The sequence below is a fragment of the Loxodonta africana genome, chromosome 14 (assembly GCF_030014295.1).
Source record: "Loxodonta africana isolate mLoxAfr1 chromosome 14, mLoxAfr1.hap2, whole genome shotgun sequence".
NCBI classification, from domain to species: Eukaryota; Metazoa; Chordata; class Mammalia; order Proboscidea; family Elephantidae; genus Loxodonta; species Loxodonta africana.
Genome location: NC_087355.1, coordinates 37,056,498 through 37,082,125, shown reverse-complemented (window position 1 = coordinate 37,082,125; position 25,628 = coordinate 37,056,498). Strand labels below are relative to the sequence as shown.

At 39.4% G+C, this 25,628-nt stretch overlaps 1 protein-coding gene across 1 annotated transcript in view; it reads right to left on the bottom strand.

The window, feature by feature from the left end:
* Positions 1-25,628, bottom strand: part of ATP6V0D2 (ATPase H+ transporting V0 subunit d2) — a 52,986-nt gene that overhangs the window by 7,208 nt on the left and 20,150 nt on the right. The window contains exons 3-5 of the mRNA XM_003408375.3: positions 8,247-8,425; positions 6,668-6,747; positions 5,011-5,088 (exon numbers count right to left, since the gene is read on the bottom strand). Coding sequence (XP_003408423.1) covers positions 5,011-5,088; positions 6,668-6,747; positions 8,247-8,425 — 337 coding nt within the window. The remainder of the gene's footprint in view (positions 1-5,010; positions 5,089-6,667; positions 6,748-8,246; positions 8,426-25,628) is intronic.

The following is a 25,628-nucleotide window of genomic DNA, read 5'->3' as shown; positions in this document are numbered from 1 at the left end:
AATGCAAGATGGAGATTTCATGGCAATAAGAAACCTTGAAATAAAAATTAGAGCAGGAGGAGGCAACAATGTAGGTAACCGTCTTAGATGTTCTATACAGAGCTTTCTAGTTCTAAGATGTTATGATTTTAAGGAGAGAAATGGGATAGTGTAGGCTACACTACAGGCACCCAAGGCAACTGAAGCCATCCTGGGGGAAGAGGCTGCATGAAGAAAAGCGTGACATTTTGGAGGGATGACTATTGTTCAAGTATTAGGGAAGCAGCTGCTATGGTGTTTTCAATCGCCTCACATTCATGTGAAAGCTGGACAATGAATAAAGAAGAGCAAAAAATTGATGACTTCGAATTATGGCGTTGGTGAAGAATTTGAATATACTATGGACTTCTGAAAGAAGGAACAAATCTGTCTTGGAGGAAGTACAGCCAGAATGCTCCTTAGAAGCAAGGATGGAGGGACTACGTGTCACATACTTTGGACATGTCGTCAGGAGGGATCAGTCTCTGGAGAAGGATGTCATGCTTGGTAAAGCAAGGGTGAGCAAAAAAGAGGGACTCTCAACATGATGGGTTGACACAGTGGCTGCAACAATGGGCTCAAGCATAACAACAATTGTGAGGATGGTGTGGGACTGGGCAGTGTTCCGTTCTGTTGCAGAGAGGGTCAATGAGTTGGAGCTGACTTGATGGCATCTAACAACAAGAACAAAGTATTTAGTGAGATCTTTCTGCAGTTTGAAGCAGTTGCTAAATTTAGAAAGAATGACATTCTGAGTGAGAAACCAGCTAATGTAAATGCCCTATCATTGGAACAAATCCAGCATATTCAAGGATTTCAAGGAAGACTGGTGTGACCAGAGCATAGAAGGCCAGGGGGAAGTGATGTGAGACATGGTCTGAGAGGGAGGGAGAGGGCACACTACAAAGGGCATTCAGGGATAGACGGAGGACGGGCAGTGTTTCGTTCTGTTGTACATAGGGTCGCTATGAGTCAGAACCAACTCAACAACACTAAACAACAAGAGTTGGAAAAGTAGGATGGACAAGTAGCTGGGGAGAGGACATGCCAAGAAGTCTTTGATTGATACAACAAGTTACCTGAATCCTCCACACACTTTCCAACTCTTTGTCTTTGCAAATGCTTCTTTCTCTCTTCTATACAATAGCATATATTCCATTCCATAACTCGGCATATCAAAATTTTAACTCCACTCAAGAGGCCTCCTCAAATTCCACCTTTTCAATAACAAGCTCTTCTACTTCTCTAACTGGATATGACTTCTTTTGAACTGGTATTACACCTTAATTTTCCTCTTTTTTATAACTGTCTGTGTGCCTACCTTACTCATCTCTTCTAGTCTAGAAGCTCTCCGTGTATGAGTGTGTGTATCCTTTTCTTGAAAAGGACTATAATTTTGGAATTATAAAAGGGCTACATTGTTCTTTGACAATCCCTAAGCAGACAGTTAATTAAACACATGTGTCAACTTGGCTAGGCCATGATTCTCAGTGGTTTGGCAGATATTATATACTCATCCTCCATTTTGTGGTCTGATGTGAGTAGCCTATCGGTTGAAAGGGGAGTTTCCTTAGAAGTGGGGGCTGCATCCAATAATATGGATGTTCTGGCAAAGTTCGCACTCTCTTGATCCTGTGTTTGCCTCGTCATCTTCTGACCTCTGGTTCTTTGGACAAAACTACCAGCTGCCTGACCTGCAGATTTTGGATTCACCAGCTCCTGCTGCCCCATGAGCCAGCAGCCTGCCATCTGACCTGCAAAGTTTGGGTTCATCAAACCCTGCTGCCACGTGAGTCAGAAAGAGCCTCCAGCCTGATGCCTGACCCGGGGATTTGGGACTTGCCAGCCTTCACAATCAAGTGAGCCATTCCTTAATAATGGCGCTCTCTCTCTCTCTATATATATGTATTTATATATGCACATCACTGGTTTTGCTCCTCTACAGAACCCAGCCTAGGACAACATTTGATTGTAAAAGAGTGTGAGTGGGATGGTATTAGTCTCACTTAACCGCTGCTTCTTCGCAGAGGATTGGTGCGATGATTGGCAGTGTAAATCGGATGTCTTATGTCTCTTCTTACTTACCGTTTACTCCTCCCTACAAATAGGCATTCATTTTAAAGCCATAACTTAATTTCTGTTGTTGTTGCAAAAAATAAAAATGCACTGTCGACTTATGGAGTAAATTCTTCAAGATCACTATTATTTGCGCATGATCGAGTTGGGCTGCTCAGGTCACACATTCTAGCCCATTCCTTGCACGAGGGAGAGTATACCTGGTGGAAGCCAGTGGGTGGAGGTGTGGATGGCAATGGAAGAGAATGAAATGAACTGGAATCAAGGCCAGCCTTATTAGCAGTGTGTGCTGACCAGTGGAGAGAACATAAACACATTCTGTGTTTATTTTTTCACTATAGTTCACTAACCACACAGACAATCAGAAAAACAGGGAGAAAAACCTAACGGTACAGTTCAGCGCACTTGCCTGGAACATAAATTGGTGTCTATTTTTTTGTATGAAGTTACAATTTTGTAGTTAGGTCAAATTTTCCTACGCAAGCCTGGGTGAATGCTTTTTCTCCCACCATATTAAATCTTTTGAAGCCTCCTGTCAAATGAGATTTAATGAGAATATATACAGAAGTTTATAAACCGTAAGTACTTTCCAGTTGCACAAATAAAAGAGGGGTAATTGCATGACCTAAGATACTTATGTAAAATTGATAAACCTCTTGTGATTATATCATTAGAAAGGTTATAACTGCATGCTATTGCAACTGATATTTCTATATAAATATATGAAGATAATTAAATGGATTTCTATATCAAATCTAATGCATTAGTATCATGGGATAGGAAAGGGGCCATGAGAACACTGGGCATAGAGAATTTCATCAAACCCTCTCAACAGTGAGCTTTTTTGAATCATATTCTGTCCTATTCACATTACCAAGGTTTGCAAAGACACAATTCTGTATTATTTCTGATTTTTATAGTACCCCAGTATGATCTTAGAGCCCTGGTGGCATAGTAGTTAAGAATTTGGCTAACTAAAAGATCTGCAGTTTGAATCCACCAGTCGCTCCTTGGAAACCCTATGGAGAAGTCCTATAGGGCCGCTATGAATTGGAATCAACTCGACGGCAACGGGTATAGGTAAGTATAGTATGATCTTGCTTATAATTTAGCGCTTACTTTTACACAAAAAGAATTGTGAATGATAATTTAATGTAGTGGCAATGTGATATAGTGGATAACCATACAGATTCTGGGGCCAGGCAGGCTGTCTGGGTTCAAATCCTGACTACCACTTACTAGCTGTGTAATGTCAGGCAAGTCACTAGCCTTCTCTGTCCCTCAGCTACCACTTTGGAAAAATAGAGATACTAAGTCACTCATCTCCATGCTATTTTGAAGTCCAAGTAAATTCAGGTATATAAAGCACTTAGCATAGTATGTGACCCACAATAAATTTTTGCTATTAATAGTGCCATATTGTATACCTTTTGTAAAGTTATGAGCTTTAATGTAACTTCTACTTCACATATTTTTGAGTATAAAGTACACAAACCATTTCTAAACCACAAGAATTATGCCAGATAGAAACTATACTTTTGAGCCATAGACAATGTGGCTTCTTCTGTCATGGCTAATAGTTGAATTTATAAAAAGAAAGGGACTGCTTCATAGGGTCACTATGTTACTTATGTTATAAATGTGATTAGCATATCTGAAAGAGATAAACTTACTTTCTGACATTTACTATGCCATGAAAAGATGCTATTTATCTGATGTCTACTTTCCGTGTAATATGGATAAGTATAAATGATATTTCTTGGATTTCCCCAGTGATAAGCTTCTTATTTCAAAGAGCTTTATTTTGCCTTTATTTTGAAACTTTCAACATGAAAAGCTGTAACTGTAAAATTTTAATGCTTTAAGAACTAATTTTATCATACATAGTTCTAGAACATTAGGCTAAAATATATGCAGATGAAGTTATTCTGTTTTTTTTTCCCCCCAAAGGGTAATATTTATCAGGCTTTTCTGGAAATTGGAGAAGTCATTGAGCTTATCTAAGTATCTACCCACTGATGAAATTACTGAGGCGAAAATCTAATGATTAAAGAGATTCTTTAGATGAAACTTAGTTTCACAGAGCAAAGCAAAGCCTTAGGAAAGTCCAGAATGCTGTTCGGTATTAAAGAGCACAGATGAAATCTGTTATAATAAAGAATTAAAAAGAGTATAACATTAATTAAAGAGGAAGACACCAATGATGACATTTGACACACAATTAAATATACTTGCAAACTATGAATCTCCTGCTCCAAGAAGTCTTCTTGCTCAGAGTTGGAATGCTTGCTCAGTAGTTAATTTGCACAGCTCTGTATTTTAGGGTTCGTATTTTTTTATAAGGAACTAGGTCCCTGTGAACAGAGACATAGTGAACTTTGGTGTCATGCTATGGGGTTTCCCAGCTCCCCAAGATTCCCTACGGAGGGAATTTGGGTGATTTTTACGAGTGTTATATATAGGTAATTATCTATATAGTCCACAATTGCCCATGGTCTATTAAGTTTTTAACTAAGTATTATCTACTTTCTGCATGCTACATCAAATTAACCATGATCAAGCATTTTTATGTGTTATTTTTTTTCTAATTCCAAATAATCTCTTCTATGTGGAAAGCTTGGAAAATATTACTCTTAACTGAAGACATCAAATGATTGTATATATAGTTATGTGTAATATATACTGATTATGTATTACACATGGTTTTTGTTTTTTTATGGTTTTTTTAGCATATATATTATACTGTGTATATAATGATTTTATATATATGTATATAAATGTACTGTTCATTTTATCTCTAGATAAAGGTGCTTCTAAGGCTAAAAAAAAAAAAAAAAAGAAATGGGGTTAAACAATGAAAACTGTAAAGGACATTATTTGGCATTAAAAAAAAAAAGCTCAAGGACTCTTTCTTACCTCAAGAATAGGGCACATAATTTCTGCTGTGACATCACCATGATTCTTACAGAACGTATAGAATGCCTCAAGATAAGACTTAAAAAAAGAGAGATGATAAAATAAATATACTTTCCTTTAGGAAATTTCTAGATAAGCTTTTCAAGGCTTATAAAATGCTTTAATGGAGATTGAAACACTTCTCCCCTAGGGAGCTATCTTATAATACATTTGGTGCAAATGTTCACCTAGCAACACGTTGTACAGACTAAAAGAAAACTCCACTAAAGAATAAACTCAATTGCACTTACCATAACTTATATTTCCTTACCAAGCATTTTTTTACATGGTTCTTAGGTTATTTCACACGGTTAAGTCTTACTGTTCTAACAAGAGTAACAAGCTCTTTTATGGACAGAACTCAGACTCAAGCTCAGCAAATAATTCTAGATTTGATCCTATACTGACATGGTGCCCAGAATATACATTTTGGATGGCTTTGAGCATGGAGGGTATACTGGAAAGGCACAGAAGTCCAGGCTGTAGAGCCAGATCGATGTGTATGAATTCCTACTCTATTACAGCCCGAATGCTCCTTAGAAGTGAAGATGGCAAGGCTTTATCTCACAAACTTTGGACATATTATCTGGAGGGACCAGTCCTTGCAGGAGAACATCATGCTTGGTAAAATAGAGGGTCAGGAAAGAGAAGAAGACCCTCAATGAGATGGATTGACACAGTGGCTGCAACAACGGGCTCTGCATAGGAATGATTGTGAGTATGGCACAGGAGAGGGCAGTGTTTTGTTATGTTGTACATAGGAACTGACTCGAAGGCACCTAACAATAACAACAACAGCAATGGACTCTTGCTAAGTCCACCTTCTCTCTCCACACCCCAGTTTTCTCATCTGAGGAGTGGGATGGTACAAATATCATAGTTTTACTGAGTAGATTAAGTCCATTAACACCTTTACATTGCTTAGAGCAGTGCCTCTGTTAGCTGCCTCTCAAGGATGCCTTCTCTGAGCCCATATCTCTTTTTATAAAAATAAGATTGCCTGTGATATTATGCTTTTGGGAAGACCATGTGTTTCTTCATAGCATGCTTTATATATACATAAGGCAGTCATCTGGTATGCTGCACAGGGGCAGTAGATTACAACTGAATTGGGAGATTCAGGGAACCTGTCAGAGGATCAAGGGCAGAGATGAACACTAGATAACAGAAGATTCACTATATACGCTGGTGGCTTTAAAATGAATTGATATGGTTCACCCCATTCATCTTCTACACACCCACCACCCATCCATCCAATCAGCACTTTTTATGTTCTGCACACTGTGCAAGGAGCTAGGGATACAGAGAAGAAAACCCAAAACCCAGTGCCGTCGAGTCAATTCCAACTCATAGCAACCCTATAGGACAGCTAGAACTGCCCCAACAGAGAAGAATGGGGCATGCTATTCCCTCTCAAGAATCTTACTGGTTAGGGAAAGTTGACATGCACGTATTTAACTAGAAGACAGGGCAGGATGATAAGAGCTATATTACAAAATGCAGAGCTTGGTAACTATAAAAAAAGAGGTTGGCTAATGTACGAAGCAACTTTTAATATAGAACTCTAGTTATGATATATTGTTAAATAAAGAAAAACAATATTTGGAGAAACAGTTACCTTGTACAGTTTATTGCGCAGTAATTCAATATTCAGTTCATCTAGAGTATTTTCAGACATACAGTCTTGAAAGAATGGAGCTGAAAGCAGAAATGATCACACACAACAAATAATCAAAAGCATGATTACAAACTTTAGAAAAATGTATCCCAAACACACCACTCCGTGCTCACTCCTGATTAGATGAGTGCATGAACTGGTAACCCGGACTAGATAAAAGTAGCAATAATGATGATAATAACCAAAAAGCCAAACCTGCTGCTGTTTTCGATTCCAACTTATATCGACCCCATAGGACAGGATAGAACTGCCCCGTAGAGTTTCCAAGGCTATAAATCTTTGCGGAAGTGGACTGGTACGTCTATGTCTTTCTCCTGCAGAGCAGCCTGTAGATTTGAACTACCAACCTTTTGGTTAGCAGTGCTTAACCACTGTGCCACGAGGGTGTCTTAATGATGATAATAGGAGTTATTAGAGCCACTGGCCAGGTTCAAACTACTAACTTCTTGGTTAGCAGCTGGGCACATAACTAGTGCACCACCAGGGCTCCTTGTGCTATAGTAAGATGCCATTATTTCTAAAATGAGGGAGCTTAAATGAGTTGAATTGCCCCGAGCCACTTGTTAGGACTGGGCAGAGAGCCCGGCTTCACACCCGGCTGTCCAGTTCCAGAGCTCATGCCCTTTCCACCATGCTATGCTGCCTCCAGTATTAGACACTTAATGACGACATAAGACTTTTTTAAATTTCTGTTTTGAAGGGCAACTATTTTGACAGATGATTAATAGTGAATTTCTAGGGACAGGAGGGAGTGAGGGGCAGAAAGGGAGGCATTGCTTAGGGGACACTGAGTTTCTGTTAAGGGTGATGGGAAAATTGGAAATGAATAATGATGGCAGTACACCATGATGAACATAACCAACACCACTGAATTATACATGGTAAAAAATGTTGAAATGGCCACACACACACATACACACAAAAAGTAAATTGCTACTGTCCAGGCTTCCTGATAATACTAAATAAAGTGGTGCTGTGATAAAGAGCTCGGCTACTAAACAAAAGGTCGGCAGTTCAAATCTACCAGCCGCTTCTTGGAAACCCTATGAAGCAGTTCTACTCTGTCCAATAGGGTTGCTATGAGTCCGAATCAACTCGATGGCAACAGGGTGTTGTTGTTGGTTTATATGCAACTTTGTTTACACAGAAGCCTAAAATAAAAACATAAGGAACTAGTCACGTAAAACCCAAGTAGACAATTTTTTTTTAAAAGTTACAAATTCTATCTTTAATTTCCACAGTAGGGTACAAAGTACAAAGGTTTGGAGGTTAGGAGATGAGCCCAGTTCCTTCACTATTACAAATAGCTTGTTTGTGACCCAAAGCAAGTTGTTTCACTTGTCTTGACCAGAAAAATGAGGGAGCTAGACTAGATGATTCTTTACTGTTCCTTCAGTTCCTAGGAACCTGTATAGCATGACACCGTACTCATGGGGGAAAATTTGAATTGAAAGTACATTTTCTGATAACTTTGATAGCCTACGTAGGCAGCTATAGAATTGCTTTTATGCATTCATACCTAACGGTGTTTCAACCAAAATGGCATTAAAGAGATCTGAAGCTGTTTCCGCAATGTTGACTGCTTCCATTTCCATGAAACTGCCCAACGGGTGGCACTTCACCAGAATATCCTTCACAGGTTTTTTTTGCAGTGCACCATTCATCAATAGGATGACATTGTCTATCATGTAACTGCACCTGGTTTAGAATAAGTAGTACAATTATTAGGATAAGAAGCATCCTCCAAGTAAATAACACACACCACAGTTCAGGCACACACTCTTCCACTAAGTGAGTCCCATTTTATTTTAAACTCTGGGGTTTGGGAGATGTGCATGGGCTAAAATGTTTGGCTCTGAGTGTGTCATGGGTGGAAAAGACATATGCAGTGCCATAATAACCAACTGTTGTCTCGTGCTGTCAAGTCTGCTTCGATTCATGACAATCCCCTGTGACAGAGTAGAAGAGCTCCATAAGGCTTTCTTGGCTGTAATCTTTATGGAAGCAGATTGCCAGGCCTTTTCTTCTGCACTGCCACTGGGTGAGTTCCAACCGCCAACCTTTAGGTTACCAGACGGCTGCAAACCATTTGTACCACCCAGGGACTTTAAATAACCAACTAAAGCTAAATGAAACCTTGACTGACAGGAATATACAGGAGATGGACCCTACACAGTAATTGTCAGATGTAGTGAGAGTGGGTGAAGGTATGAAATTGACTTATCTGAATGGGCTGGGGCTTGAGATGTCAAGAAACACAGACCTAGAGAATCTTACATCTGCTTTAAAAAACTGGCCATTTGAATCGAGGCCCTGTATAGTCTTAACCACTGCCACAGATCACTGGATGAAAATTAACTGAGACACTTGAAAACATTGTTACTGGCGCTGGCTGCATGGGTTACCGATTGCCTGTGTAAGAACTCACTTATGGCTGGAAAAGAGAGTCTGCTTCATAGTGGAGCTTCTAATGATTTACCCCCAATAAAAATTCTAACTACAGAAGTTTTTGAAGCAGGCCAATTATGCCTTTTTAAAAAGCGCAGGGCTGTAAAGCTTCTTCCCCTCCAAAACAGCACTACCAAATTTAGATATTATGGAATTTTTTTAATCCTTTTTATCTCTTGAAAATGACATTAAAATAGAAGTGGGTTTTTAACTGTCCCTTTATGGCTCACTCACAAGTAATTACCTCAGAGGGAAATTGCTAGCCCTTGATAATCCTTAGCAGGCTCCAGACATTTAATTGTTCCCTACAGCAGCCCTGTAATGTGAAAGCATGTGAATTGCTAACACTCCCAATATACAGAAGACTGAAATCCTCCTGGCTTAGTGCTTAAGTGCTACGGCTGCTAACCCAAAGGCTGGCAGTTCGAATCCACCAGGCGCTCTTTGGAAACTCTACGGGACAGTTCTACCCTGTCCTATAGGGTCACGACGAGTCGGAATCGACTCAACGGCAATGGGTTTGGTTTTTTTTTGTTTGTTGGTTTTATTAGACCAATGCGGAAGAAAGAAGTGGCAGTCTGTTTCTGTAAAGGATTTACAGGCTTGGAAGCCCTAGGGGGCACTTCTACTCTGTCCTATAGGGTGGTTATGAGTTGGAACCAACTTGACGTTAGTGGGTTTGGGTTTACTAGACCAATGTTGACGGGCAACAACACTAAAGATTTGGCCCACCTGTAACACTCAGGCCTATGCCTGTATAGCGGGTGTGTGTGGTTGTGTACATAGGTGTCTGTGTGTGTGCATGTGTGTGTATTCAGTATTTTTATTATTTTTTTTTTGCTGCTGGAGAGGTTGTGCCTTACATTGTGAAGAGCAAGGGCTCTGTAGATTGGATTCAAATTTATTCCAACTTTTATTAAGTGTCCTTGTTTCGGGACAATAACACCAGTTCTCATAGTTCAGGAAACCAAGTGAGAACCCAGGGCTTGGCCCGTGGTAAGGAGATTCTCTTTCCTGCCCTCTCCCTCATCCGCATCATACATATGCACCAGACACGAAATTATAATTGGCCCTTAGGGGTGTCATGTGCCTAGAGGACAGTTTACTTTCCCCAGGGACATTCATATGGAGGTGAAGAATGAAATAATTGCTGATGTTGCCTGAGTAATTTTTGAGCTTAAAGACACACCTGGGTATTCACCTAGTTCAAACTCATTTTTTCGACAATCGTGCTCATAAGTAGTGACAGAGGCAGAATTAACTTTTCTGCTACTCATGGTCTAGACGTAAAAAACCAAACCCATTGTCATCAAGTTGATTCTGACTCATAGCAACCCTACAGGACAGGACAGAACTGCCCCATAGGGTTTCCCAGGCTGTAATCTTTATGGGACGAGACTGCCACAGCTTTCTACCATGGAATGGCTGGTGGGTTTGAACCACTGACTTTTTGGCTAGCAGCAGGGCCCTTAACCACTGTACCACATATGTCCTCATTTTTAGTCCTAAATTTTTTATTCTAAAACTCTGATATTGGCACCTGTGAAAATCATGAAGTCACCTAAAACTGATAAATTACTGAATTTCAAAAAAAATTAATAATAATAATTGCTACTAATAAAATAGTAATAATAGTAATTTTTTAAAATGCCAATTCTTTTTGAGGATTTTCCTGTATGCCAGGCATTATATATATGTTCTCACTCAAGCCTGGCATCAGTCCAATGCTGTAAAGACCACAACGGCCACCACTTTAAAAAATACAATGAAACTGAGGCTGAGAGGGATTAATGACCTTGCCCAAGGTCACACTGTTGTAAAGAGGCAAAGCTAGGACCCCAAAGCTAATGCGGTGGCTCCTGATTAGTTTCAACTAAAACAGCTTAAACCAAACAATATTTGAACATTTTCCCTTTTGTCTTAGAGCTCTTTTTTATCTTGCTCCCTGACTTCTTTAAAGGATCGTGAAGATAACTAAAACATATTTCCCCTTTGCTAACTACCAAATTCTGGGCTGATGTAATAGCTGTTAAATGGCCAAATAACATAGAGCCATAATTTGGTGAGTTAGAGGAACTCTTGCTCTATGGATAAAAATTTTGAGTGCTTAAGTATCAGAAGCAACAGTTAAGAAATGGCTGATGTTCACTCAGCACTCTGGCATGAAACGGAAAAAGAGAAACATGCTGTAAGGCAAACGTAGCTCTGTGAAGCTAAGACGAGTTCAGAAGAAATGAGCCAGGCCCTTTCTGAAGACACAGTCACTAGAATGGTGGGCAGAGGTATTAAAAACCAGCATTCAATTCTTTACAAATAGACCTTATTTTTAAAACTGTTTGGGATTTATAGAAAAATTCTGAAGACAGTACAGAGAGTTCCAATATCCCCTGCACCCAGTTTCCCCTATTATTAACATAGGGTACATTTGGTACATTTGTTAATAATTAATGAAAAAATATTGATATTATTAACTAAAGTCCATAGCTTACTCAGCTTTCCTAGTTTTTACCTGATGTCCTTTTCCTGTTCCACAATCCCATCCAGGACACCACATTGCATTTAGTTGTCATGAGACTTTCCTTGTTTTTGATGACCTTGGTAGTTTTGAGGGATACTGGTCAGGTGTTTTGTAGAGTGCCCCACTATAGGAAGTTTCCTGTCTTTTTCATAAGATTGGGGGTATGGATTATTGGGAGAAAAATCACAGAGGTAAAGTGGTATTTTCTTCACCTCATATCAAGGATACTATTAACATAATTTATAACTATTAATGTTGACCTTGCTCACCTGGCTCAGTGGTGTTGGTCAGTTTCTCTACTGTAAAGTGACTCTTCCCACCCAACCCTATACTGAGGAACCCTGGTGGTGCAGTTGTTAAGAGCTACCACTTTTAACCAAAGGTCAGTTGGCAGCCTGAATCTACCAGCCACTCCTTGGAAACCCCTACTCTGTCCTATGGGGTCGCTACGAGTTGGAATCAACTCGAAGGCAATGGGGTCTTTGGCGGGTGGGGGGTGGGGGGTAGGTTTCCACACTGTACTCTTCAGAAGGAAGTCATTCTGCACAGCCCACACTTAAGAAATGGGGAGTCACGATCCCCCTCCTTGAGTGCTGAGCAGCTGCATAAATCATTTGAAATTATTCTTTCCCATTTACTAATTCATTTGCTTTTTGTTTTTATCAGTATGAACTTATGGATGTTTGCTTTATACTTTGGCTTGTAATCCAATACTATTTTTTTTAATTTAATTTTTATATTTATTTTTTCAAGAGTTTCATTTCAGTATTATTCTCACTCAGTAAGTTCCACTTCAAAGATGTCACTCATGACTTTCTTCTACTGTGTAGAAACTGACTATTTGAAAATCTTTTGCTCTAGTCAAACCCTCTCCCCAATCTCAGATCCATATTCTCTTACTTTCTTTCCAGGATATATGGCTACCTGATTTTCTCATAGGTATCTCATTCCTATTGTCTCAAAACCTCACTTCCCCTAATCTCTTTTTCCTTCTGCAATCCCTGTCTTAAGCAGGGATATCACGACCTAATCGCCATCAAAGTCAAACTGGGAGTCATTCCATTTTTTTTTTCCTTGCATATCATATTTAATCAATTAAGTCCCAGTTCCTTTTGTCTCCTAAATTCCTCTTTTAATGCAGTCTTACATTTTAGTTTGGTCATCTGATTTTCTTGCTGAACTGCAGTAATAACTTCCTACTTTAGTCTTAACTCATTCTAGTCCATGCTCCTTTCCAAAAAACAAATCCCATCATGTCATTTTCCTTCCTAAAAATCTGTCAATGGTTTCCTTCTGCCTTTAGAATAATACACAAATTTCTCATCATTGTGTTCAAGGCCCTTTATTAGTTGGTCTGATTACTTCTCTAGCTATGGATGTGAATTAAACCATTAAAAAGTAAGTGTATATTTAGAAGAGCAAATAAGGCAGAGCGCCCCCCCTCCGCCCCAAAACCCTAAAAGCCTGGAAGGAGACATTGCAGGGAAAAATGAGGAGGGGCTGGAATGTTAAAAGGAAAACAGAAAGTGTTATCACAGAATGCAAGAGACAAAGGAAGCTGAGAGCTGTAAATACCAAGGTGAGTTATGAAAGGACTTAGCAATTAGTATGGTTTTGGTGATATGATGGGATAGGAAACAAGACTAAAGAGGGTTGAGTAAGTTAAGTGAGAAGGTAGAAAAAGCGACTGTAGACGATCCCTTTCAAAAGCTTGGTAGTAAGGGATAGGAGAGAAGAGAATACCATGTCTTCACATGGTCATCGTGAAAATTAAATCAGACCATTGACATAAACAGATTGCAAACCATAAAAAAAATTGTCATAGTAGACTGAACCCAGGCTTTGAAAGAGCTAAACCTGATTGTAAGCCCAGCTCTGCCACTTAAAAACCAGTTTAACAAAAGCTCCATTTCTTTGGTTTTAACATGGAAATATTTCTTTAACTTTAAATGGTTGACATTATGATTAGTAATACACACAAAAGTACTAGAAGGGTGGATAGGATAAAGGATCATGCACTGTTAGAGACAGATGTTTGCCCATAAACTGGACTTCGCAAGAATGGAAGCAAAACATTGTAAATTATATAAACCACGTAAAAAATCAAAATTGTATAACTATATAATCTGTGAAAAAATTAAAATTATATAAACCACATAATCTATGAAAATTTTGCAATTATTTATATTCTTTTATTAAGCCTGAGATCACCACATCTCTGTTGTTTTTCATTTAGTTCTAGGCAATACAATCCTTTCTAAATTAGCTGATTGCTCTAGGAAAATAAGGAGTTATCAACCCAGGTGTGGTGAATGGTACAGTCATTTGGAAGGATGGAAATATCCCCAAGACCATAAATCTTTTTACCTGTTGGGATACTGGCCCCACCTCTGGTTTACACCTATTTTATAAAACCTGTTTTATAAAATTCTGTTCTGCATCTTGTAACCTAGGTGTGTCCTTGTGTGATTACTGCTTTGTATATGTTTCCTTTGAGATGTCTGAACATTAATGTTTAATGTTATCTCGCAAAACAACACTTGCTAACAGGTTGTCATGAACGGTAGCCACTTTTTTAAAAAATAGAAAGGACTGAATCCCTTTGTTAGATGAAGGCACTTCAATGCTTTTCAGTCTGAAATGTCTCCTCTTGGGCTCAGTTGAATAGTAAATAACTTGCTGATTACGACAGACTCATTATTTAAAAGCATTGCAGCTAAAATCTGGCTTCATCACAGGAGGCTTGAAATCACATCTTTATGTCAGGCCTTGATTGCTACGAGTTCCTTTTTACTCAGAAGACAGAGTCAGCACCCTTTCCTCCGCAATGCCTGAGACTGTGCTGTCAAAGGCAACGATTTTCTGTTTTTGGTGACCAGAATTATGTGCTATATTAGCTGGGTCACACTTGTATGCATGGACAATGCAGGCACATAAAATGCCTCTTCAGAGGTCATTGTCCATGGAAAGCCGGGGGAGGGGAGGGGCGTTGAAATATATTTGGTGCATTTTTTAAGTGACTTCATTACTTACAGGTTCGGTTACCTTTCCTTAGGGTGCTGATTCACTTTTAATATGTTGTACCATTAGTGAAGAAACCCTGGCGATGTAGTGGTTAAGAGCTACAGCTGCTAACCAAAAGGTCGGCAGTTCGGATCCAGCAGGCACTCCTTGGAAATCCTATGGGGGCAGTTCTACTGTCCTATAGGGTCGCCATGAGTCAGAATTTTCATGACAATGGGTTTGGTTTGGCTTTTTTTTCGTACCATTAATGATCATGACATGGAAGATAAGAGCCGTGTTGGAAGTGGAAAAGATACTTGTTTTATATATGTACTATATTAATTAAAATACTATATATAATGTACTATATTAATTTTCAAATGAAAGTTTTCCTTGATTACACTGGTGAACATTTCAGTCACATCCCAGGTTTGTTCCATCTGAAGCTCACCGCATCTGCTCAAATGGGGCAGCCATGCCATTTTGCCTAATTGCTGAATAGTCTGTTGAGGTTTAGAATAATCAGATAAACACCCTGCTTCCTCTTGAAATTTGCCATTTTTGGTAGCATTTCTTACTTCCCTGAAGTTTCCTTTTTTTAAGTAGAGGAGGTGAAAATGGAAATAATTTTAAGGGGAATTAATTTTGATGTCCCATTCATTTTCCCTTCCGGCAAAATAAAGTCCTGAAAAATTACTTGAGAGGTCGACATTGCCTATGATAGTATATTCTAGAACAAAACTACGGCTCACTATGCATTTCCCAAACCCTTGATAGCTCTGGAATCTTTAGGAAAACTCTCTTCTCTAGCATTTCGAATTCTTTACAATCTTGGTTTAGCATGTTTTGGATTCAAAATCCCCCAAACTTGTTTGTCCTCTTCATCTCTAGACATAGAATTCCTCCCTTTCCCACCAATCACTAAAAGTTGAAATCCTTCCCACTCTTCAAGTTCATATTCAAATACCACATTTGCCATTAAACCTCTAAATGTCTCCAGCTAGAAGTGATAATACATTTTTTCCCCTCTAAATTTCTGCATTATACTTATCCTATGGTTAAATTAGAGGAGCCTTCATAGTGCAGTGGTTAAAGTGCTCAGCTGCTAACCAAAAAGCTGCTAACCCACCAGCTGTTCCATGGGAGAAAGATGTGGCAGTCTGCTTCCCTAAAGATTTATGGCCTTGGAAACCCTATGGAGCAGTTCTACTCTGTCTATAGGATCACTATGAATTAGAATTGACTCAATGGCAATGCATTTTTTTTTTTTTCTGTTTTAGGATTAGTTTTCAATATACATTGGTAGTATCAGTGGTATATGTTGAGAATATTTAGCTGTCAATCTCAAACACATATTACATAGCTAATACAAGATAAGGTATGGATTTCTGTAGTTAAGTCTGCCACTAATTGGCTATGTTCTCTTAGGTGAGTCATTTTACATGTTAATTTCAAATATAGTTATTTGCAGGTAATGCTTATCCATCTTTATGTAGTATAATATCCTTGAAGGTAGGGACTTTATTTAGTACTTTTTTTTAATAATTTTTATTGAGCTTTAAGGGAACGTTTACAAATCAAGTCATTCTGTCACATATAAGCTTATATACACCTTACTCCATACTCCCACTTACTCTCCCCCTTCCAGTCTCTCCTTTCGTGACAATTTTGCCAGTTTCTAACCTGGATCAGACCTTCTATCAGACTGGGAACATAAACAGCATTTTTTCAATGAACGAGTAAGTTTTTCTCTATGTTCATATGAATATATTAGCTCTGCTACCCACAGAGTAAACAGAAGTGAAGGTATCTTACCCCCAGCTCCCTTTCTAGGAGTTATAGCTGCCTGTTCCTTGCTTGTCCTTTTTTAATTTCTCCATCCAGGAGAAATTATTGTAATACTAGAGAGGTTCTTCCAATATTGCCCCTTCCCTATCCATGCATATGAATATTCTGGTAACTCATAAGAAAACACCAATAAGGAAATTCTTCTTGCCCGTTAGCCAGGTTAAACATTCTGTGTCTATCATAGTCTTTAGAGTATTCAAAACACCAGTCACAGCAGACCGGAGAATCTTATTTCTTCTAACAAGGAAAGAAAACACACAGCCCAAAGGGTAGGAAAGAAATAAGACTTCTGGACATTGTTGAAGTCTGAGAGAACAATCTGGTAATATCTATCAAAATCTAAAACCTGCATATGCTTTGACAAAGCAATTTCACTGCTGGGAATCAGTCCTAAAGAAATTCTGGCATGAGAAAGCAAAGATACATGTACAATGAAGTCCAACGCAGCATTACTTGAAATAGCGGAGAAGCGAGTCAGCCTAGATGGTCAATAGGTGAATGACTAAATAAATTAGAGTACACCTCACACAATGGGAGATGACATATTTGTTAAATGAGATAGATCTATACACATTTACGGAAAATGCCTAAATAGATTATGTAAAAAACAAGACAAATTTTAGACAATACATACATGATCCCACTTTCCTAAAACAATCAAACCAACTATCTATATTTTACACATATAACTGTTGCTGTCAAGTTGATTCTGACTCATGATGACCCTATAGAGCAGAGAAGTTTCCAAGGGGTACTCTTTAGGGAAGTGAACTGCTACATCTTGTTTCCACAGAGTGGCTTGTGGGTTCAAATGGCCGACATCTTGATTAGCAGCCAGGTACTTAAACACTGCATGACCAGGGTTGCTTTTAATATATATAAAAATATAGATACATATGAAATTTGTTTCCACATAGAAAAAAAAAAATTCGAGAGATATGCACCAAACTTATCAGTAGTTACCTCGGGACTTTGGGAAATGGGTATTGAAATATAGTGTTTATTGGATCTCTGTTTCCTTATTTTTAAAAAACCCAATAATTTTTATGCCACCTCACAAAGTCATGAGAATTAAATGAATTAATACATTGAAACTGATTGTAAAAGTGCTGGGTTATAAAAAAAAAAGCACTAAATAAATTTTAATAAAAACTTAAAAAATATGTGCTCTTTTTCCATTATTCTAGAGTAGTGAATATCTGGATTTGTACCACGGTGGATTTTAATCTCTCAAATTTGTTTCACCAAACAATTCGTTGGGGAAGGAGTATTACTTTGGCAAACAGGTTCCTGGGATCAAACATGCCCCCTGGTGGTTGACTGATGCCTAGCCAGCAAGTGGATGAACAACAAAGGAAAGAACACGGCTCTTAGCATGCCACAGCAAGGGGAGCCCAAGGAACCCTGGTTGCTCAATGGTTAAAGTGCTTGGCTGCTAACCAAAACGTGGGCAATTCAAATCCACCAACAGCTCTGCAGGAGAAAAGACCTGGTGATCTGCTCCCATATAAGAAATCCTATGGGGCAATTCTATTCTGTCCTATATGGTCACTCCTGACTCCACAACAAACACCAAGGGGAGTCCCTGGGTGGTGCCAACTACTAGCTGAAAGCTTGGCAGTCAAACCCACCCGGAGGTGCTTTGGAAGCCAGGCCTGGTGATCTGCTTCTGAAAGGTCACAGCCTTGAAAATCTTAGGGGAGCAATGTCAAAATCAACTCCACAGCAACTGACAACAGGGGAGAACTATTTGTGACGGCATCCTAAGCTCTTTCACATCCATTATTTCCTTAATCCTCAGACAATCATTTTGCTGACCTTGTGTGGCATCAGCAACCTAGCAGTAGTTCTTGCAAGTTAAGCCTCTTAGTCTGTGCTCTCTCTGCCAGGTGTGCGTTGTCCCAGCCATGTCCACATACAAACATGCTCCCATCCTTCAAGTCTCAGGCATCATCTTCTTTAGGAAAATCTTTTCTTGCTCCCAGGTGGAACATTATATTTTATTTTTGAGCATTGTGTACATATACGTGTGTGGGTACATTTATATAGTTTATATGTATACATTTTCAGTCAAGGCCAGCTTCATGGGAGCACAATCTGGATAGTTGCACAGGACCCCACACTTGGTTTAATGCTCTGCTGTTTCCTTGGATGGTGGACATGCTGTCAGGAGGAACTAGTCCCTGGAGCAGGACATAATGCTTGGTAGGGTAGAAGGTCAGCACAAAAGAGGAAGCCCCTCACTGAGATGGATTGACACAGTGGCTGCAGAAACGGACTCAAACATAGCAACAATTGGAGGATCACGCAGGCCCGGCAGTGTTTTGTTCTGTTGTACACAGTCGCTATAAGTTGGAACCAACTAGGTGGCACCTAACAACAATAACATCGCCCTCTTGAAATTCTTATTTTTTAAAAAGGGGGCCCATATTTTCATTTTGTACTAAAAAAAAAAAAAAAATTTGTACTAGGCCCTGCAAAATACATAGCCTGTCCTGTTTTCAAACTCACAGCTCGATTTTGCATATAATTATTATTTCTGTCTTACAGATGAAGAAAGCAAGGAATTGAGTGACTTTTTTCAAGATCCCTTAGCTGGTATTTTGTGGATCAAAGTTAAAACCTACTGGTTGTATTTCTCACCTGCATCAGAGACAGCTGGAAGTCTCGTTAAAAGGACACATTCCAGGACCTACTGAATCATAATTTCAGAGGCACTGTCTTGGAATCTATGAGTCGGAATCGACTTGAAGGCACTGGGTTTGGTTACTGGGTCTCGGAATCTACCCCTTAAGCAACTGCCTTAGAGAGCAACGTCTATATTCAATTCATCTCTAATGCTAGAATCTAGCACAGGTTTCACCCACAGCAGTCACTTAATAAATGTTTTCCTAATTAAATGAACGTCACTGAGGTACAGATGCAGCAAGTATTGCTTTTGCAGAACAGTACCAGTGTTTTTCAATTCGCAAAGCACTTGAGAGTTTGAAATGCTGAAGACCTTATCAGCAGCTACAGTTGAGACATTTTTGCCTTGTACTTGCTCCAGATTGAAACATTCTTATTGAATCTACCGATATGAAACCTTTAAGACAGCACAATCTTTAAGGCTTCAGAAGAAATTTTTCTGGGCAATAGAGGTTCAGAATCACAAATCACAATGGTGTCGCATAGTCAGTCCTAACAATACAATTGAGAGTCTGATTACCAAAATCAGTTTAACAAATTAAACACTAATGCAGACTTTGGGGTAAGGGGCAGACAAACTTACATCCAAAATGTCTGTGATGGATGGAAAGTTTTATATAGTCATTTAAAAATGTTGGTTTAATTTTCTTTTTTGACATGAGAAAAATGCTGATAGAACAAGAGAAAAATTAAGATTCAAAATTTTACTGACAGAGTGATTTTAGTTCTGCAAAATATAGAAGAGCATAGAAATATGTCAAATATAGAAATATGGTGAGATTAAGAGATTTATTTATATAATTTCCTGCATTTCGTATTCTTTTTTTTATTATTAGAAATAAGAATCAAAATTCTTTATCTTATAAATTCTCTCTTCCCTTAGCTTAGAACTCTTAGGAACCACTATGTTTTCTTTCACCTGACATAAATCAAAATACATAATTCTATTACGCCTATCTCCCAAATGTGTATCTAACCACTGTCCCCTTCTTCTTATCTTTACTGTTGCTACTTCTCATCTAAATATTTTATTTATTTTTATTGCGCTTTAACTGAAAAGTTGACAATTCAAGTCAGTCTCCCATGCAAAAATTTATATCCACCTTGCTATGCACTTCTAGTTGCTCTCCCTCTAAGGAGACAGCACACTCCTCCTCTCCACCCTGTATGCCCCGTGTCCATTCAGCCAGCTTCTGTCCCCCTCTCCGTCATCTAAATATTTTAAATAGCTTCTTCACTGGTTTGTCTGGTTCAAGCCCCATCATTTCAAGGCCTCTTTTATAACACCAAGGGGAACATCTTCCTAATATATACATCAGAACAATTCCCTCACATTAGGAGACAGTGGTGGTTCAGTGGCTAAGAGTTCAGCTGCTCACCAAAAGGTCAGCAGTTCGAATCCACCAGCTGCTCCTGGGAAACCCTATGGGACAGTTCTACTCTCTCCTATAGGGTTACTATGAGTCAGAATCAACTTGACGGCATCGGACTTGGTTTTGGTTTTAGAGTTGAAAAGTAAAAAGAAAAAACATCACCTTTGGAGACACACCTGATGTCACATTTTAGCTTCTCTACTTACTAGCTAAGGGGGCAGTGGTGGTTCAGTAGAATCACAGCAGGTAGAATTCTCACCTTCCATGAGGGAGACCCAGGTTTGATTCCCAGCCAACGCATCTGATACACAGCCACCAATTGTCTGTCAGTGGACGCTTGTGTATAGCTATGATGCTGAACAGGTTTCACCAGAGACAGACTAGGAAGAAAGGCCTGGCAATCTACTTCCAAAAAATCAGACAATGAAAACTCTATGGATCACAATGGTCAGATCCCACTGTTCATGGGGTTGCTATGAGTCGGGGCTGACTTAATGGAAGCTAATAACAACAACAACATACTGGCTATGAGGACTTGATCACTTTATTTTATGTATGCTCCAGAAATAAGGCATTATAATAGCAATTATTGATTATTGAACAAGCATTATGTGGCAGGCACGATGCACAATAATCCTAAGAACAGGTATTCTTCCATTTTCTAGATGAAAAACTAAAGCTTTGAGGTTAAATTGTCTTAAGTCCCAGGGGTAGAATCAGGCTCCCCAGTGCTCAACAATTCTGTCATACAGCCTCCCGGTAGGAAAATACTCCTCATCTCAATGGTGCTGACAGTTAAGTGACAGGTACAGCAAACAAGAAGCATGCAAATGGTAGTGTCCTTTCTGAAAAGCCTTCCTTTGTTTTTTAAAAATTTAATTGTTGTAAAACATATAAAACAAAAACTTTGCCGTTTTAACCATTTGTAAGTATAAATAAAGTGACATTGATTACACTCAACTTGTTGCGCTACCATTACCATTATCCTTTTCCAAAAGTTGAAAACTGCTGCCATCAAGTGATTCCCACTCATAGCGACCCTTTTGGACAGAGCAGAACTGCCCCATAGGGTTTCCAAGGAGCGGCTGGTGGATTCAAACTACTGACCTTTTGGTTAGCAGCCAGGCTGGCCTTACAGACTTAATGTTAAAGCCTTTAACCTGGCATCCAGGCTCTTTACTCTCTTAGCTCAGTCTACACCTCTGCTCCTGTCTAGGCCTCAGCCATGTCTGAGATGATTTATCATTTCCAAACACAAAATCCTTTCATCCTTCTCTAATGCGCAAGTTATTCCTTCAATCTAATGCCCATTTTTAACATCGGTTCAATTCTACTTTCCCTGCAAAATCTTTTAAAATCTGAATTGGTTGTTCTACCCTCTAGGTTCCTCCAATTGAATGCTCAAGACTCTACCATAGCTGTTACCTAATTCTGTCTGATGTTATGGCCATTTGTAGACACATCTGGTTGCTCTATTGGCATATAAGCTCCTAGGTGAAGAGTTTGGCTGCTAACCAAAAGCTCTGCAGTTTGAATCCACCAGGTGCTTCTTGGAAACCCTATGGGGCAGCAGCTCTACTCTGTCCTATAGGGTCTCTGTGAGTTGGAATCGACTTGACAGCAATGGGGTTTGTTTGTTTGTTTTTTAAAGCAGCTCTAATTCGATGGCACTGGGTTGGGTTTTTTTTGGTTTAATGGCTTCTACAGCTCCCAGTAGCTCTAATTAAATTCATTTTTTAACTGTCAGGTGATAAGATTACCCAGTTTATCCCAGTTTGCCTAGGACATTCCCAGTATTACCACTGGAAGTCCTACATCTTGGGAAACCCCTCAGTCCCAGGCAAACCAGGATGGTTGGTCACTCTCTTGTAGTGCACAGTGCAGAGCCTGTAGAATGTTTGTATCACTGGGATTCATCTAGAACTTTGGTTAGCCTTAACCAGTGAATTCTTCAGTGTGTGATCCTTAACAAGATTCTTGATTTACTATGTAAGTACCGAAGACTCTATTTCCATGATGATCCTATATTCTGAAAATTTGAATACAGACCCTGAGATGGAATGCTTTGAATGCTGAAGACATAATTCGAAAAAGATGGTTAATTTCCAAAGGGAGGAGAAGTTGAGATGCTGCTGGGAAGTGTTAGGTAGGAGGCAAGAAAAATAAAACAACTCAGGCTTCTATTAAACAGTCTTTTCATTAAAATGCTGTTGGATTCGTTCCTTTGTTTCACACAACTGTGTATAATTATAGTATATAAAACCTCCAGATCGTCCTGCTATTAGGTATTTAAAAATATCTATTCCACGTCTTCAAAACAAGTTTCACACATACAGTAATTATATCCCACAAAATGTGCAATGCTTAGGATGAACTTGATATACCAACTTAAATTTAGGCTGTCTGTACAGGGTTGACTTAATCATTTCTGTAAGATTGTCCTAGACACTTCCTAACAGGACAGGAGGTAAATCTATTTGATAGAAGTTCATGGGTGCTAGACAGATACTTGACTTTGCAAACTATAGAAGAGAAATAAAAAAAAATGGTTTCAGAATTGTGAGACCTCCCCTTCATTCGTACACCCTTTGCTATGGTAATAAATCTCTAGGCTCTGCAGGGGACAGTTGGTGCTGCCAGTGCTGGCAAGAGACATGCAAATGGCGGAAAGAACCATGGGTTGCCATTCAGAAGACATTTGTTTTGGTGCAGTTGATCTCTTTTGTCTCTGACAGGGAGATGATGCTATCAGTGTAGATAAGTATGGGGGGAAACTCCTGAGATATTTGTGAAAATACCTCCCAAGCCATGGAGCTAAGACACCATCAAAAGGAACTTTTAATCAGAGGGGAACATCAGAATAACCTTGGGAGCCTTTTCAAAACACAGGTGGGCCTCACTCAAAGCTCCACTAAATCAGAATTTCCTGGGGCAAGGATCAGGAACATACATATTTTTTTTTAAATCACACAGGTATTTCTGGTGTGTCTGACTTGTTATAAACTACTGGGGCAGTGCCAAGGTTATTTGCTTTCTAGACTAATGGACCTGGAGTAGAACCCCTTTCAAGACTCTTAATAATTTTGTGACTTCAGAAAACTCATTAACTCAGCAACATTCGGTTTCTCTAATTTAAAAATGGAAATAAAACCGCTTTCTTACAGTATTCTTGTGTAGAACCCACCACCAGTGTAGAGATATAGCTAAAACATCTAGGTCAGATTTCATAAACAAGTATCTTCAGGGGTCTGATACGTAACCTAAGTGCATGAAGAAGATGGTAAGGCCATAAGGAGTGTTGGAGATTGTGGCTAACTGGAGAACTCAAGCTCTGCTTAAATGTATTTGAAAAATTGTTAAAAAACACTGAAATGGCCAAACGAAATATATCTGTAAACACGACATCAAGTTTTTTCCCCTAACATATTGGCTCAATAAATAACCAATATTCAAGTGCTATATAAAACATAAAAATGCTGAGTTCTGTGAAAACATTTTTCTAGTTCTGTATAAAAACCCATTGCCATCGAGTAATTTCCTACTCATAGTGACCCTATACGATAGTCTAGAGCTGCCCCATAGGATTTTCTACGCTGTAATCTCTATCTCTAAGGGAACAGATTTCCAGGCCTTTTCCCCACCCCCCGCACAGCCACTGGGTTGGTTCGGACTGTTAACCTTTCGATTAGCAGCCAATTACTTAACTACTGCACCTCCAGGGCTTCTCTATAAAGATTACAGCCAAGAAAACCCTGTGGAGCAGTTCTACTCTATAACATATGGGGTCACCACGAGCTGGAATTCACTTGATGTCACAAGACAACAACAACAATGTACTATACCAAGTGCAGATATACTTAAAGAATTAATTCAAAAAATTTATAACCAAGAGGGAGAGAAGGCAAATGAAAATGTCTGTTACTAACGCTGAGGAGCCCTGGTTAAGCGCTCAGCTGCTGACAGAAAGGTTGGGGCGATCTGCTTCCCTAAAGATTTACAGCCTTGGAAACCTTAAAGGGGCAGCTCTACTCTGTCCTTTAGGGTTGCTGTGAGTCAGAATCAACTCCACAGCAACAGGTTTTCTTTACTAAATACGAACACTACCAAAACTGCCTTCCTACTTCCCTTGTAGTGTAAACACTCTACCCAGGCCTTGTGACTATCTGTATTCTTGTGTACAATTTTTATACATCACTCTATGGACCCCTGGTGGTTAAGAGCTCAGTTGCTAATCAAAAGGTCAGCAGTTCGAATCCACCAGCCGCTCCCTGGAAACCCTATGGAGCAGTTCTACTCTGTCATATAGAGTCACTATGAGTTGGAGTCGACTTGACAGCAACTGGAGAATGGGAGAATGATTATATAAATAAGGAGCTCTTGTGGTGAAATTGTCAAGCGCTCGGCTGCTAACTGAAAAGTCATTGGTTGGAACCCTCCAGCCACTCTGTGGGAGAAAAAACCTGACAATCTGCTCCCATAAAGATTACAGCCTAGGAAACCCTATTGGGGCAGTTCTACTCTGTCCTAAAAGGTAGCTATGTTGCAATCGACTGGATGGCACACAACAACAATGGCTATAAATATTTGTGTGTGTGTGTGTGTTTCAAAGAAACAAAGTATATTTTAACTAGAATAACATGTAGTTTATTGTGAAATAGGGATGTTTGCCTGATTAATGCTAAGGCTCCTTCCAGGTCTAAGATTAGGTTGTCTGCTGTCCCGCAAGAAAAGGAAAGGAGCTCCCAGGAGCAGTTCAGAGCCCAGCAGGATGTTGAAGGGAGCACTGGGGAGGGGACATAGCTGCTGCTTCTAGGGTTTCAAAGGGCGATGCTACCTGGGTTACAGCCACTGCGGCTGCCATTCCGGTGGGCTGGGAGAATGGGGCTAATGCCCAGAGGGTGAGGCCAACACCCACATGGTACCTTAAAATAAAGATTATTTTCAAGTCTTGAGATCTAATGAGATTTGTCCTGCAGGGTTTTGGTCTTGCTTGGTACCCATGATACCTTGTTTACCTCCAATT